This window comes from Cetorhinus maximus, chromosome 14 (genome assembly GCF_964194155.1).
Source record: "Cetorhinus maximus chromosome 14, sCetMax3.hap1.1, whole genome shotgun sequence".
NCBI lineage: Eukaryota > Metazoa > Chordata > Chondrichthyes > Lamniformes > Cetorhinidae > Cetorhinus > Cetorhinus maximus.
Window position 1 is genome coordinate 39,430,166 of NC_135892.1, and position 16,805 is coordinate 39,446,970.

At 46.2% G+C, this 16,805-nt stretch overlaps 1 protein-coding gene across 2 annotated transcripts in view; it reads right to left on the minus strand.

The window, feature by feature from the left end:
- Positions 1-15,644, minus strand: part of tcp1 (t-complex 1) — a 49,334-nt gene extending 33,690 nt beyond the window's left edge. The window contains exons 1-2 of one of the 2 annotated variants that reach the window (XM_078556802.1): positions 15,502-15,644; positions 1,728-1,813 (exon numbers count right to left, since the gene is read on the minus strand). In XM_078556802.1, the coding sequence (XP_078412928.1) occupies positions 1,728-1,813; positions 15,502-15,574 (159 nt within the window). In that variant the 5' untranslated portion in view covers positions 15,575-15,644. The remainder of the gene's footprint in view (positions 1-1,727; positions 1,814-15,501) is intronic. The other variant, XM_078556803.1, reaches the window with a different exon arrangement.
- Between the last annotated feature and the right edge of the window lie 1,161 nt (positions 15,645-16,805).

Here is a 16,805-nt window from a genome sequence, read left to right on the forward strand (position 1 = left end):
TCACTCCTTTCTGCAAAAAGACCCCTTGATCCCATTGTCCTTGTAACCCATCTGCAAGCCCACTTTCCTCTCCAAACTCCTTGAACATGTTGTTGCCTCCCAAACCTGTGCCCATCTTTTTCACAATTTCATGTTTGAACCTTTGCACCTTACACAATGTTGAAATAGCCCTTATCAAAGTCTCAAATGACATACTAAGCACAATGATCATGGTACACTATCCCTAATCATTCTCTACCATCTGCAGCCTTTGATAATGTTGACCACACTAAGGGTGGAACAACCCTTGCCTGGTTCCTACTTCTATCAAATCATAGCTGCAGAAACACCTACCATGGCTTCTCTTCCTACTGTCACACTGTTAACTCTGGAGTCTCCAAGAATCTATTGTTTCACCCCTTATTTTTCTTCTAGGTGCTGCCCTTCAGCAACATATTCCACACATGCATTGACAACATGCAACACTATCTTATCAGCAGCTCTAATGCTCCTTCCACTGTCACACTTGCTCATTTGTCATCCAGTATCACATGAGCAGAAAATTCCTCCAACTAACATTGGGAAGACCAATGCCACAGTCTTTGGTTCTGGTCAAAAACACCATTCCCTGCCTACTGCTTCCATTCCTCTTCTTGACATAGCCTGAAGCTAAGTCACACTGTGTACAATCTTGGTGTTGTGTTTGCCTGCGGGTTGAGCTTCCAAGCACATATCTGCGCATTCACTACTGACTTCCACCCTGCTTCAGCTCATCTGCTGCTCTCACCCTTGTCCATGCTTTTGTTACATCTAGACTTGATTATTACAATGCCCTCCTGGCAAGGTTCCTATTTTCCACTGTGTGTAAGCTTGTACTCATCCAAAGCTCTGTTGCCTGTATCATAACTCGCCAAGTCATGTTCAGCCATTACCCCAATGCTAGCTGGCCTACACTTGCTCCCACTCCAATGACACCTAATTTTAAAATCCTCAATGTCTTGAACTGCGTCAGCAGCAATGCTGCTCCATATCTCTGTAACCTCCTTTAGCCCTGAAGGCCCTTGAGATTTCCATGCTCCTCCAAATCTGCCATCTTGTACACCCCAATTTAACTGGCTCCATGCCTTCCCTGAACCTTTCCACACTCTCTTTTCTCCCTTAAAATCTACCTCTTTGTACAAGCTTTTGGTTAGTCGCCCTGATATCTCTTTTTGTGGTACGATGTTGACATTTTTCATTGAAAACTTTCCTGTTATTGCACCGTGTGATGTTTTGTCACATTAAAGATGCTATACAAATATTGTTGTTGATATAGGCAATCATACAGACTGGGACACAATAGCCACTACACTGAATTAGTGGCTACATCCAAGACAAAGTTGAGATCCTCAGCATGATTCAGTTAAGCAAATTACATTTTGGTAACAAGTAGCTGAAAGTAGGGATGCTGCAAACACAGATGGTGAAGGACGGAGGGGAATCAGGATGAACGCTGCAGCAATTAAATTACTGCACTGGAAGAATTAAAATCCAAAAAACAAACCATTTCTGAACTATGTTTGGGTGTGGAGAAAAGAATAGGTTTGACCGTGGTTCTACAGTCAACATTCACTCACACAATTCAAGAGCATTGGCCATTTGGCCGAGTTATCAGAGGGTACCCAGCGCTGGTGGAAGAGCACATCAACAATTCAGTAGAGGAAAAATTTGGTGACAAAAATCTACAAAGAGTGACAAATTCTACTTACACCAATATCATCCACCAACATTTTATCCAGACCAACTGGTCCCAAGGAGCTTTTCACAATGTTAGCAATGGAGGCTGCTGCCATCACTGGAGGGAAAAAAAACAAATACAAAAAGGCAAATTATCTTTGCAATTTTATTACAAGTAATTGGGCATAGTGGTAATATCACTGGTAATACTATGAGTAATCTAGAACCAGAGCTAATAAAGAGATGAGTGTTCAAGTCCCACCATGGCATATAATGAATCTGAATTCAAGTAATTAAATAAATCTGGAATAAAAAGGCTGTAGAGGTCTGGAGCCAAGTGGTCCTGGCAGAATCCAACGCTACTCTCTTTAGTTCCCGCCAAAAACATTGTTCCCTGTATACCATTTCCATTCCTCTTCTTGGCATAGCCTGAATCTGAGTCACACTGTGTACAACATCAGTGTTATGAGCATCATTGGTGAGTAAATGCCACTTGATTGCACTGTTGATGACACCGATCATTACTTTGCTCATAATTCAGAGTAGAATGATGGGGTAGTAATTGGATTTGTTTTGTTTTTTTTGTGGACAGGACATACTTGGACAATTTCCCACTCTGTTGGGTATCTGCCAGTTTTGTAGCTGCACTGGAACAGCTTGGCTGGAAGCATGGCTAATTCCGGAGCACAATACTTCAGCACTACAGCTTTACTAGCTTCAATCCTTCCTTAACTTTATCTGCTCTAAGAAAACAATCCCTGCCCCCCTAGATAATTAAAATTCCTTATCCCTGGTACCACTTTTATAAAGTGCCTCAGCACCCTCTGAGAACTTGACATGCTTTCTCATATTTCACAGGAGCACAAAATTACATGAAAGAATAGAAATTTTAGTTTTAGCCCTTTGCTTGGTAGACTGAGGGAATAATGGTGCACAAAGGGAATAATGGTATACAACAGGGGTTCCCAAAGAGTAGTGGGCCCATCATTTGGGGCGCAAGCTCCGAAGCAGCAATGGCGACTGTCGAGTGAAGACTCTTGCCGAAATGTGATTCCCCCCAATCCAATGGTTCGTCAACGGGAGGGATTTCACTGCCCTCAATGGTTGTTCTTTGAGTGCCCCGATTGGCCTTTCAGTTCAGCCTTCAGATTGGCTAATCAGGGGCTTCCTTGGATGCACTCGTAATGGAGCAGGTAGTTTGAACACATGCTGTGGTGAATGGTGGGACAGTCCTGGGATCGGCATCAAGGTTCCATTACACACGTGCACGATTCTTAGTTCCGATGCCCCATCAGAATCTTCCAAACTATTGTAGACAAAACCATTTGGTTCCGTTCAACAACTCCCCCACCACCCATTGCTCTCACTCTGCAGTCACATCAATTTTCAAGCATTAAAATGGGATCACAGTGGGAAAAAATTTTGGAAGCACTGAGTGTATGTACAATGTCATACCAGTTACATTTTAAACTACTGGGAATCTAAGAGTAAAACATGAACTCTGCAGGTCTGGCAGTACATGTGGAGAAAGAAGCAAACTTAATGTTTCAGGTTGATGACCTGTGATCAGGACTACTGAGAAACAAACGTGCAGCAATGACAATCAGGTGTTCAACTTTTCTGTTAATATGTACTTGAGTGCTATATACATTTCAACACAATTGATTGGAAATTAATCTCAATTTAAACGATTCAAGTACTAAATTTAAAATTTAAATTATAAATTTCTACAAACTTACAAGGGCTATAACGTCTGCATGAATCATAACCAAATCTCAAAAACATTTAAATACTAAATGAGAAAATCTAATAGAAAATATCATGTATGTAAGAAAGTTAGTATTAATAATAGAGCTTCAATGAAAACACCATCCAAGATCTGGATCAGCAGGATCTTCAGCTTCAGGTGAGGTCCTACATGCACTTGAACTGAACTTTCATGCATACATCTGTCAGGTCTTTTGCAGTAATGCACAAAATCTACTTAGAATAAAGTGTGGTCATAGGATCATAGAAGGAGTAGACCATTTAGTCCTTTTGAGCCTTTGCCTCTAATTCTGTAATACCTTTGGTGAACAAAAACCTATCAATCCCAGGTTTAAAACTGATCTAGCATCATTTGCAGGAGTGTTCCAAACTTACATAAGAAATTGGAGGAGGAGCAGGTCACAAAATACCTTCTCCGCCATTCAATAAGATCATGGCTGATCCGATCTTGGCCTCAACTCCAACTCCGTTTTCTTTGCCTCGTCCCCATAACCAGCCACTACTTACCTTTTAACCTGATTTCCCAGATCACTTGGGCCAACTCTGTCTTCATGTCTTTGAACTACCCTTTTTTAAAGTTAAATACATTAGTTTCAGACTCAAGTTTTTCATCTGCAAACTGAATGTGAAATTCTATCATGTTATGACCACTGATCCACATGGGAGCATTCATTAATCTGGTCTCACTGCACATCACCAGATCTAAAATAAGCTGTTCTCTGGTTTGTTTTCATAACATACTGACCTAAGAAACTGTCTGGAATGTACTCTACGAACTGCTCAAGGCCACCTTTGTGAATTTAATTTGCCAAATCTACATGAAGACTGAAATTGTGCATGGTTGCTTCAGTATCTTTCTTACAAATTCCCATGAGTTCTTGATTTAAACTTCAGTCCTGCAGTGTAGCTACAGTTAGAGGGCCTATAAACTTCTCCCAACAGTAATTTATTTCCATTGTTATTTCTTAACTCCACACAAACTAATCCTAAATCTTGATCTTTCAGGCCAAAATCATTTCTAACTCATGAAGTGATCTCATTCTTTATTAGTAGAGCCAACCCACTACCCTTTTCTTTCTCAACAGGTCTGGCAGCATCTGTGGAGAGAGAAACAGAGTTAACATTTCTAGTCCGCATGACCCATCATCAGAACTGAAGAGAAGTGGAAACGTGATGAAATTTATATTGTTTGTTTGTGTGTGTGTGGAGGGGGGGGGGGGGGTGTGGCAGGTGGAGCTGGATAGGCGGCCAGTGATAGGTGGGGACAAAGGAGGGATAATGCCCCTTAAAGAAAAAAAAAATTCCTTTATGTCTGCCTTAAATGGGAGACCCCTTATTTTCTTTCCCCTAGTCTAGCTCCTCTCAGAAGGGGAACATCCTCTTGAGCATCCGCCCTGCAAAGTCCCCTCAGGATCTTATAAGTTTTAATAAGGTCACTTCTCATTCTTCTAAACTCCAATGGATACAGGCCCAAGAAGTCCAACCTTTCCTCATAAGATAACCCTTTCACCCCAAGAATCAATCATGTGAATCCTCTCTGAACTGCTTCTAATACAAATATACCCTTTCTTAAGGGGACTGAAACTGCATGCTGTACTCCAAAAGTGGTCTCATCAACATCCCATACAACTGTAGCATAACTTCCCTACTTTTTATATTCCATTTCTCTTGCAATAAATGAGAACATACCATTTGCCTTCCTAATCACTTGCACCTGGTTCATGTACCAGGGCACCCAGATCCCTCTGAACTGCAGAGTTCTGCAATCTCTCTCCATTTAAATAACATACTGCTTTTCTATTCTTCCTGCCAAAGTGGACAAGTTCACATTTTCCCACATTATGCTCCAACTGCCAAAATTTTGTCCACTCAACCTATCAATATTCCTTTGCAAACTTACGTCTTCTTCACAACTGACTTTCCTACCTATCTTCGTGTCATCAGCAAATTTAGCAACCACACACTTGGTCCCTTCATCCAAGTCATTGATATAGATTGTAAGTAGTCGAGGCCCCAGTTTTCTTTTAGTTGTATGTTGTCCCTTGCCCTCCAGTTTTTTGGGGGGCAAATTGAGCTCTTGCCCCTCAGGAATACAAACTGGATCTATATTATGTCAAGTTCTTTATTTTGCACACTTTTTTGATCTTCTGCCGCATTACCCATTAACAGACTTGTCCAGTTTACTGTCCATATTGCACTGAAGGGAGCTTTATTTAAATCTAGTAGCTGTTTTGAGCTTCTCCCTTTCAAACCAACGTCGAACTCTATCATATTATTATGATCACTATTACATAAATGTTCTCGCACCATTGGGTTAATAAATATGGCTCTGGTCTCATTACCAAACCTAATGTGGTATGCCCCATTGTTGGCTCTAGGACACATTGCTGCAGGAAACTATCCTGGACTTACACATGAAATGCACTAATTGGCATATGCTAGTTTCCTTGTCCCAATCTATATGGGGAATTTTAACTTCCATTCAACCACTCAGACAAGCATGTAGCAAAGGCAAATCTCTGCATTTATACAATCTACCACTTGACAGCTGCTACCAAGGGGATATACACATCTCCCACTATGGTCTTAAATTATTTTCTATTTCTTAATCCTACCCACAGTTTCCACTGCTTGCTTACCTCTTCTTATGCACTCTTCTATCATTGAAGTAATTTCATCCTTAAAATCCAAGGCTACTCTTCCACTCTGAATTTTCTCATCTTTGTGAACCTTGTAACCTGCTCTGTTTAGTTTCCAGTCTCAACCACCTTGCAGCCATGTCTCAGTTTTGGCTATCACGTCATACTGTCCAAGTTGGATTTGGTCTTGCAATGCAGTTTGCTCCATCTACCCATACAATTGTACAAAGAATGCTTATTTGGAACACACGTCCCAACTTGCCCTCCAGCTCATGTGTTAATCACATGGTCCCTCTTGCTCTCTCTTGGTTTAATTTACATCCTTTAGTTTTTCCTTGACCTACAGTGCCAAAAGTACAATTTTTGACTGTTACTCTATCTTCCCGTTTGTTCATTTTGGAAGTATTATTAATACAACGTTTTCTAACTGAGCCCCTCCACCCCACCTGTTTACTAGCTTTTGGCCACCCTATTCTGCTAGCACCATGTTCCCAGCCAAGTTCAGGTGCAGCTTGACCCAACTGCTGCCAGTTCCAACCTGTCCCAAAACTGGTACCAATGTCCCAAGAAATTGAACCCCATTTTCACAGATCACTTCATCGGCCATGTGTTGGCCTCCCTAATCTGCTTACCCCTGGGCCAATTTACACATTGCTTGGATAACAATGCAGATATTAGAACAAGACTTTAAGGGTTGTGTTGGATTTGCAGCACTGAGCTGTAACTCAATTATTTACTGATTAATTAACCTTTTTCAGATGAAATTATATTCTTACATTAACCCTTAATTTTAATGTTCTATTATGTCATACAAGACAATTACCTCCTCCCCCATGCAGCTTCTTTTTCCAGAGGCGTAGCACCCAGTTGTTTCAAATTAGTACTAAAATGGGGTGTCAAATAGGGTGTGCTCATGAGATCCAGACCTTATCTACATCACTGTGCTAAAGCAAAAGGTCACACACCAAAAAGAGGAATTAGCTGCTCAATGCTTTACAGATGATTCATAGATGGGGCATCAGAAACATGCTATCCAAATTTGCTGACAACACAAAAGTTAGGGCTTAGAAAGCTGTGCAGAAACTGTAAAAAACTTGGGGAAAAAAATTTCTTTAAAAGCCTTGATTGATCTGCTTCCATTATACTGAGGGTACATTCCAGATCCTAACCACTCAGTGCATAAAAATTTCTCATGTCGCCATCGGTTCTTTTGCTATTCATATTAAATTGGTGTCCAGTGGTTCTTGACTCTTCCACCAATAAGAAGTTTCTCCCTAGCTACTCTGTCCAGACCCCTCAATTTTGAACACCCCGAAAAAAATCACCCAATCAGCTCAAAGGAGAACAACCCAAACTTCTCCAATCTGTCCACAGAACTGAAGTCCCTCATCCTTAGAGCCATTCTTGTGAATCCTTTCTGCGCTCTCTCTCTAAAGGCCTTCACACCCTTCTTAAAGTGCAGTGCCTAGAATTGGATACAATGTTCCATTTGACGTGGAATCAGTGTTTTATAAATGATCATTTCTTTCATGCTTTTGTACTGTATTGCTCAATTTATAAAGCACAGGATCCATATCCAACCACTTTCTAAAGATGCTCTGCCACCTTCAATAGTTTGCGCACATATACCCCAATCTTTGTTCCTGCAGCCCTTTAGAATTATATCCTTATTTCAGCTTTCCTCGTTCTTCCCACCAAAATTCACATTTGCCTGCATTAAATTTCATCCGCCATGCGTCCACCTTTCCAGTAGGCTATCAGAGTCACAATAATTACAGGTTTTGAGGCATTTGCAAATTTTGAAATTATGACCTGTACACCCAAATCTAGGTCACTGTATGTATACCTTTATCTATCCAAAAAATAGCTGCTCACTGCTACTCTATGTTCCCCGTTACTTAGTATCCATGCTGCTGTCGCTGTCCCTTTTATTCCACGAGCTTCATTTTGCTGGCAAGTTTAATATGTGGCACCTTTCAAAAAGCCCTTTGAAAGTCCATTTACACCACAGCAACTGCATGACCCACATCAAATCTCTCTGCTACCTCATCAAAAAACTCAATCAAGTTAGTTGACAAATTCTTGCTGGTTTGCCTTAATTAATCCACACTTGTCCAAGTAACTGTTAATTTCGTCCAGGATAATCGTTTCTAAAAACTTTCTCACCAGCACGGTTAAACCAGCTAGCTTATATCTGCCTTTTAAAAAAAAATTCATCCATAGGATGTGGGCATTGCTGGGTAGGCCAGCATTTACTGCCATCACTAATTGCCCTTGAGAAGGTGGTGGTGAACTGCCATCTTGAACCACTGCAGTCCATGTGATGTAGGTACACCCACAGTGCTGATAGGGAGGGAGTTCCAGAACTTTGACCCCAGTGACTGTGAAGGAACGGTGATATATTTCAAAGTCAGGATGGTGAGTGGCTTGGAGCAGAACTTCCAGGTGGCGGTGTTCCCATGTATCTGCTGCCCTTGACCTTCTAGGTGCTAGCGGTTCTGGGTTTGGAAGGTGCTGTCAAAGAAGCCTTGGTGAGTTCCTGCAGTGTGTCTTGTAGATAGTACACAGTGCTGCCACTGTGTGTTGGTGATGGAGGGAGTGCATGTTTGTGGATGGGGTGCCAATCAAGCAGACTCCTTTGTCTTGGATGGTGTCATGCTTCTTGAGTGTTGTTGGCGCTGCACTCATCCAAGCAAGTATTCCATCACATTCCTGACTTATGCCTTGTAGATGGTGGACAGGCTTTGGGGAAATCAGGTGGTGAATTACTCGCCACAGGATTCCCAGCCTCTGACCTGCTCTTGTAGCCACAGTATGGCTAGTCCAGTTCAATTTCTGGTTAATGACAGCCCCCAGGATGTTGTTAGTGGAGGATTCAGTGATGGTAATGCCATTGAATGTCATGGGCTGGTGGTTAAGATTCTCTCTTGTTGGAGATGATCATTGCCTGGTACTTGTGTGGTGCAAATGTTACTTGCCAGCCCAAGCCTGGATGTTGTCCAGGTCTTGCTGTATTTGAGCATGGCCTGCTTCAGTACCCGAGGAGTCAAAATGTGTAATGTTCAACACCAATCATCAGCGAACATCCCACTTCTGACCTTATGATGGAAGGAAGGTCACTGATGAAGCAGCTGAAGATGGTTGGGCCGAGGACAATGCCCTGAGGAACTTCTGCAGTGATGTCCTGGAACTGATATTATTGACCTCCAACAACCACAACCATCTTCCTTTGTGCAAGGTATGACTCCAACCAGCAGAGAGTCCCCACCATCGCCCCACCGATTCCCATTGACTGCGGTTTTGACTCTGGGACAGGCAGTCAGTAGCATCTTGGGTAGCCGGGGGGCTGGAGGGGAGCTCGAGGGGAGCGGCGGGGGAGCGCGGAGTCGAAGGGGAGCGCGAGGGGAGCCGGGAGTCGAAGGGGAGCGCGAGGGGAGCCGGGAGTCGAAGGGGAGCGCGAGGGGAGCCGGGAGTCGAAGGGGAGCGCGAGGGGAGCCGGGAGTCGAAGGGGAGCGCGAGGGGAGCCGGGAGTCGAAGGGGAGCGCGAGGGGAGCCGGGAGTCGAAGGGGAGCGCGAGGGGAGCCGGGAGTCGAAGGGGAGCGCGAGGGGAGCCGGGAGTCGAAGGGGAGCGCGAGGGGAGCCGGGAGTCGAAGGGGAGCGCGAGGGGAGCCGGGAGTCGAAGGGGAGCGCGAGGGGAGCCGGGAGTCGAAGGGGAGCGCGAGGGGAGCCGGGAGTCGAAGGGGAGCGCGAGGGGAGCCGGGAGTCGAAGGGGAGCGCGAGGGGAGCCGGGAGTCGAAGGGGAGCGCGAGGGGAGCCGGGAGTCGAAGGGGAGCGCGAGGGGAGCCGGGAGTCGAAGGGGAGCGCGAGGGGAGCCGGGAGTCGAAGGGGAGCGCGAGGGGAGCCGGGAGTCGAAGGGGAGCGCGAGGGGAGCCGGGAGTCGAAGGGGAGCGCGAGGGGAGCCGGGAGTCGAAGGGGAGCGCGAGGGGAGCCGGGAGTCGAAGGGGAGCGCGAGGGGAGCCGGGAGTCGAAGGGGAGCGCGAGGGGAGCCGGGAGTCGAAGGGGAGCGCGAGGGGAGCCGGGAGTCGAAGGGGAGCGCGAGGGGAGCCGGGAGTCGAAGGGGAGCGCGAGGGGAGCCGGGAGTCGAAGGGGAGCGCGAGGGGAGCCGGGAGTCGAAGGGGAGCGCGAGGGGAGCCGGGAGTCGAAGGGGAGCGCGAGGGGAGCCGGGAGTCGAAGGGGAGCGCGAGGGGAGCCGGGAGTCGAAGGGGAGCGCGAGGGGAGCCGGGAGTCGAAGGGGAGCGCGAGGGGAGCCGGGAGTCGAAGGGGAGCGCGAGGGGAGCCGGGAGTCGAAGGGGAGCGCGAGGGGAGCCGGGAGTCGAAGGGGAGCGCGAGGGGAGCCGGGAGTCGAAGGGGAGCGCGAGGGGAGCCGGGAGTCGAAGGGGAGCGCGAGGGGAGCCGGGAGTCGAAGGGGAGCGCGAGGGGAGCCGGGAGTCGAAGGGGAGCGCGAGGGGAGCCGGGAGTCGAAGGGGAGCGCGAGGGGAGCCGGGAGTCGAAGGGGAGCGCGAGGGGAGCCGGGAGTCGAAGGGGAGCGCGAGGGGAGCCGGGAGTCGAAGGGGAGCGCGAGGGGAGCCGGGAGTCGAAGGGGAGCGCGAGGGGAGCCGGGAGTCGAAGGGGAGCGCGAGGGGAGCCGGGAGTCGAAGGGGAGCGCGAGGGGAGCCGGGAGTCGAAGGGGAGCGCGAGGGGAGCCGGGAGTCGAAGGGGAGCGCGAGGGGAGCCGGGAGTCGAAGGGGAGCGCGAGGGGAGCCGGGAGTCGAAGGGGAGCGCGAGGGGAGCCGGGAGTCGAAGGGGAGCGCGAGGGGAGCCGGGAGTCGAAGGGGAGCGCGAGGGGAGCCGGGAGTCGAAGGGGAGCGCGAGGGGAGCCGGGAGTCGAAGGGGAGCGCGAGGGGAGCCGGGAGTCGAAGGGGAGCGCGAGGGGAGCCGGGAGTCGAAGGGGAGCGCGAGGGGAGCCGGGAGTTGGAGAGAAACTGGGAGAGCAGGGCTGACTGAGCGTGTTCGGTGAGGAGGGAACGAGGTGATCCTTTGAGGACCGTGAGTACGGCCAGGTAAGCATTTACTACTTTTATTGCTTATAGGTTTTACTGTCTTATTTTGTGTTTCATCATTTGTAGGGTCTATATTCTGTACCAACGAGGAGCAGGGAAGAAGGGCCCGAGAGTAATTGATATTAAATATCTTCCAAAAGGTTCAATTTAATTTAAAGGGGTAAGTCATGGCAGGAGAGCTCAAAGCCATGGTGTGCTCCTCCTGCTCTATGTGGGAAGCCAGGCGCATTTGCAGTGCCCGGGGACAGAACGTGCAGGGGAAGTGTCTCCAGCTGCAGCTCCTGGAAGCCCGGGTTTCAGGGCTGGAGCGGCAGCTGCGGACATGGCGGAGCATCCGTGAGGCGGAGGGTATCGTGGATAGCACGTATAGAGAGGTGATCACACCACAGGCTAAGAGCCAACAGGCAGGAAGGGAATGGGTGACCACTAGGCAAAGCAAGAGGACTAGGCAGGTAGTGCAGGAATCTCCTGTGGCTATTCCCCTGCAAAACAGATATACCACTTTGGATATTGTTGGGGGAATGGCCTCTTAGGAGAAAGCAGCAACAGCCAAATACGTTGCACCGCAGTTGGCTCCGCTGCACAGGGGAGGAGTAAATAGTGTGGGAATGCAATAGTTATAGGGGATTCAATTGTAAGGGGAATAAAATAGGCGTTTCTGTGGCCACAAACGAGACTACAGGATTGTATGTTGCCTCCCTGGTGCTAAGGTCAAGGATGTCTCGGAGTGGCTAGCGGACATTCTGAAGGGGGAGGGTGAACAGCCAGTGGTCGTAGTACACATTGGTACAAACGACATAGGGAAAAAAAGGGATGAGGTCCGAAAAGCAGAATACAGGGAGGTAGGAAGTAAGTTGAAAAGTAGGATCTCAAAAGGTAGTGATCTCAGGATTACTACCAGTGCCACATGCTAGTCAGAGTAGAAATAGCAGGATATATCAGATGAATACATGACTGAAGAGATGGTGTGAAGAGGGTTTTCGATTCCTGGGGCTTTGGGACCGGTTCTGGGAGAGGCGGGACCAGTGCAAACTGGATGGGTTACACCTGGGCAGGACCGGGACTGATGTCCTGGGGGGAACATTTACTAGATTGATTGGGGAGGGCTTAAACTAAAATGGCAGGGGGGTGGGAACCTATGCAAGGAGTCAGAGGAAGGGGAATCAAAGACAAGAACAAAAGACAGAAAGGGGAATAAGAAAAGTGATAGTTAGAGAAATCAAGGGAAAGAATCAAACAGGGCCTCAGTGAAAAATAGTGGGATCAGGACAAGTAATGTTAAAAAGACAAGCCTTAAGGCTTTGTGCCTTAACGTGAGGAGCATTCACAATAAAGTGGATGAATTAACCGTGCAAATAGATGTAAACAGGTATGATATAGTCAGGATTATGGAGACATGGCTGCAGGGTGACCAGGGATGGGAAACAAAAACAGAAATACCTGGAAAAAGCAGGTCTGGCAGCATCGGCGGAGAAGAGCAAAGTTGACGTTTCGAGTCCTCATGACCCTTCAACAGAACTGAGTAAAGTTAGGAGAGGGGTGAAATATAAGCTGGTTTAAGGTGGGGGGGGAGAAGTGTGGTTGGGGGGGGGGGGGTGTAGAGGAGAGAATTCAGCAAAGGAGGACCAAGGGATTGATTTAAGAAGGGGAAAATAGAGTACGAGAGTAAGCTTGTGGGAAACATAAAAACTGACTGTAAAAGTTTCTATAGGTATGTGAAGAGAAAGATTGGTGAAGACAAATGTAGGTCTCTTACAGACAGAAACAGGGGAATTTATAATGGGGAACAAAGAAATGGCTGACCAACTAAATACATACTTTGGTTCTGTCTTCACAAAGGACGACATAAGTAATATACCAGAAATGTTGGGGAACACAGGGTTTAGTGAGAGGGAGGAACTGAAAGAAATCAGTATTAGTAGGGAAATGGTGTTGGAGAAATTGATGGGATTGAAGGCCGATAAATCCCCGGGGCCTGATAATCTACATCCCAGAGTACTTAAGGAAGTGGCCCTAAAAATAGTGGATGCATTGGTGGTCATCTTCCTAGATTCTATAGACTCTGGGACAGTTCCTACAGATTGGAGGGTAGCTAATGTAACCCCATTATTTAAAAAGGGAGGCAGAGAGAAAACAGGGAATTATAGACCAATCAGCCTGACGTCGGTAGTGGGGAAAAGTCTAGAGTCCATTATAAAAGATTTAACAGCTGAGCACGTGGAAAACAGTGGCAGAATCGGACAGTCAGCATGAATTTATGAAAGGGAAATCATGCTTGACAAATCTACTGGAAATTTTCGAGGATATAACTAGTAGAGTTGATGAGGGGGAGCCAGTGGATTTGGTTTATTTGGACTTTCAGAAGGCTTTCGACAAAGTCCCACATAAGAGATTGGTGTGTAGAATTAAAGCGCATGGGATTGGGGGTAGCGTATTGAGATGGATAGAAAATTGGTTGGCAGACAGGAAACAAAGAGTAGGAATAAACGGGTCTTTTTCCAAATGGCAGGCAGTGACTAGTGGGGTCAGGGATCGGTGCTGGGACCCCAGTTATTCACAATATATATTAATGATTTAGATGAGGGAATTAAATGTAATATCTCCAAATTTGCAGATGACACAAAGCTGGGTGGGTGGGTGAGTTGTGAGGAGGATACAGAGATGCTTCAGTGTGATTTGGACAAGCTGAGTAAGTGGACAAATGCATGGCAGATGCAGTATAATGTAGATAAATGTGAGGTTATCCACTTTGGTAGCAAAAATAGGAAGGCAGATTATCTGAATGGCTATAAATTGAGAGAGGGGAATGTGCAACGAGACCTGGGTGTCCTTGTACACCAGTCGCTGAAGGTAAGCATGCAGGTGCAGCAGGCTGTAAAGAAGGCAAATGGTATGTTGGCCTTCATAGCCAGAGGATTCAAGTACAGGAACAGGGATGTCTTGCTGCAATTGTACAGGGCCTTGGTGAGACCACACCTGGAATATTGTGTGCAGTTTTGGTCTCCTTATCTGAGGAAGGATGTACTTGCTATAGAGGGTGTGCAGCGAAGGTTTACCAGACTGATTCCTGGGATGGCAGGACTGACATATGAGGAGAGATTGAGTTGATTAGGATTATATGCGCTGGAGTTCAAAAGAATGAGGGGGGATCTCATAGATACCTATAAAATTCTAACAGGACTAGACAGTGTAGATGCAGGAAGGATGTTCCCGATGGTGGGGGAGTCCACAACCAGCGGATATGGGGTAGACCATTTAGGACTGAGATGAGGAGAAATTTCTTCACCCAGAGTGTGATGAGCCTGTGGAATTCATTACCACAGAAAGTAGTTGAGACCAAAACATTGTATGTTTTCAAGAAGGAGTTAGATATAGCTCTTGGGGCGAAAGGGATCAAAGGGTATGGGGAGAAAGCGGGAGCAGGCTATTGAGTTGGATGATCAGCCATGATCACAATGAATGACGGAGCAGGCTTGAAGGGCCGAAAGGCCTACTCCTGTTTCTGTTAAGTGGCATATCATACAAATTGATGCGACAATGGTGAGTTGAATAGCCTTTTAGCAGTGGTATGTTTCTAGGCACAGCTTTAACATTGATTTTATTTTACTACTATTTTAGAAAGACTCAGTGCTCCAAGCTGTAAGAATTAGCGTGCCTCATTCAAATAAAGCAACCTTTCCTTTCTCTGATAAAAGCTTCACTCTACCTCAACGTCATTCTGCTTGACAATCAATTGTTTGTGGATTTGTCTAGCGTTTTTGATGACCACAAAAGGATAAACTACCATTTTCAGCGACCGCTGATTATCGTTTTAAGAGGCACTCTAGAACTGGAAAAACTAGTCAAATCATCCATTTAGACCTTCCACAGAACCCTTTTCTGCATTTTAAAATGATCCAATACTGAATTCAGGCACTTCGCAGGTAAGCACAGTCTGTTCATCTAAATAACATTCTTAAAACATGAGCTCTTACATGAGATTTTGTCTAAAGGCTGGGTGGAAGGGGTCAATAATGGAGTGGCTATTAAGGCGGGGAGATTCTAGATCATTCTGGAGACGGGTGGGGTCCTGGCCGGGCACGCGGAGCCACCGTATCCACCGGCGCAACTCTAACCCGACTAGTCCAGCTCCAGTCCGAAGACAAAGTACTTTCTCGAAATCTTCCTCACACGCATTGGCCGACTAGACACGTGTCTTCGTATCGCGAAGGTCCTCGCTCATTATCCCAGATCTTGTTGCCCGTGCTAATACCAGCCGCAAAGAATTTGCTCCCTCATAGTATAAAGTTTCTGTCTCTTACCATTCTGAGTGCGAATCGAATCTCCAGATGTTCTCTGCCCAAATACATTTAACGGACCTTCCATCGCCGCCATCTTCAGCTCCTTCACTCAGACAGGAAAAGACGGCGCCAGAGGCATGCCGGGAGCCGTGGCATTGTGGGTAATCTTATTCCGTTGCTATGGAGTTTGTTAACTACTATGAACGAATTCCATTTCTTGGCAATGTAAAAAAATCATCACAATAGTTTTCTCACAATGCTTTTTTACTGCATTTATTTGTAGCAGTCTGCGTTGTCTGGATAAACGGAAACGCATAGCATTACGAGAGGCAGTCCCTCTGGATCGAGGATGACTTGCTCCCGTTCCGGCTGGATGTTTTCTGAGATGGACGATTTACAGAGACTTTAGACTCAGAAGGAGGCCATTTGACCCATGCCGGCTCTCTGTAGAGCAATCCGGTCATTCCATTCCACCACTCTATCCCCTTACTCTGTTTATTTCCCTTAAGTGTCCATCAAATTTCATTTTGAAATCATTAATTGTCTACTTCCACCATCCTCGAAGGCAGTGATTTCCAGGTCATTACCACTTGCTACATTGAAAGGTTATCCCTCTACATCTTTTGCCCAAAACCTTGAATTTGTGTCTGCTAGACCTTAAACCATCAGCTAATGGGAACAGTTTTTTTTTGTCTATTTTCTCCAAACTCATACACCTCTATCAAATCTCATCTCAATCTCCCTTGCTCCAAGGAGAACAGCCCCAGCTTCTTCAACCTAACTTTGTAGTTAAAATAGCTCATCTCTAAAACAATTCTAGTAATTCTCCTCTACATTCTCTCAAGAACACTTACATCATTCCTGAAGTGTGGTGACCAGAATTGGATGCAGTACTCCAGTTGTGGCCTAACGAGGGCTTTGTAAAGAAAGATTCAGTATAACTTTCCTACCTTTGTACTCCAACCTCAATTTATGAATCACAAGATTCCATATATTAATATGTGTAGCCACCTTCAAGGATCTTTGCATGTGGGCCCCAATGTCCGACAAGGGACTAGTAACTTTTTGTTTAAACAAAGTTTAAAATCCCAGTTACCCACTAGGGGAATAAAGCCACAAAATTCCACAGTTTTAAACAAACAAAATAAACTTTACTGTACAAAGTCAGAGAAGTAAAACAATTTACAATATACGAACAAGGAGTAGGCTATTCAGCGCCTCGAGCCTGCTCCGCCATTAAATAAGATGATCTGATCTGACAGTAATCTCAAATCAGCATCCCGCTTACCCCCAATAATCTATCACCCCCTTGCTTACCAAGAATC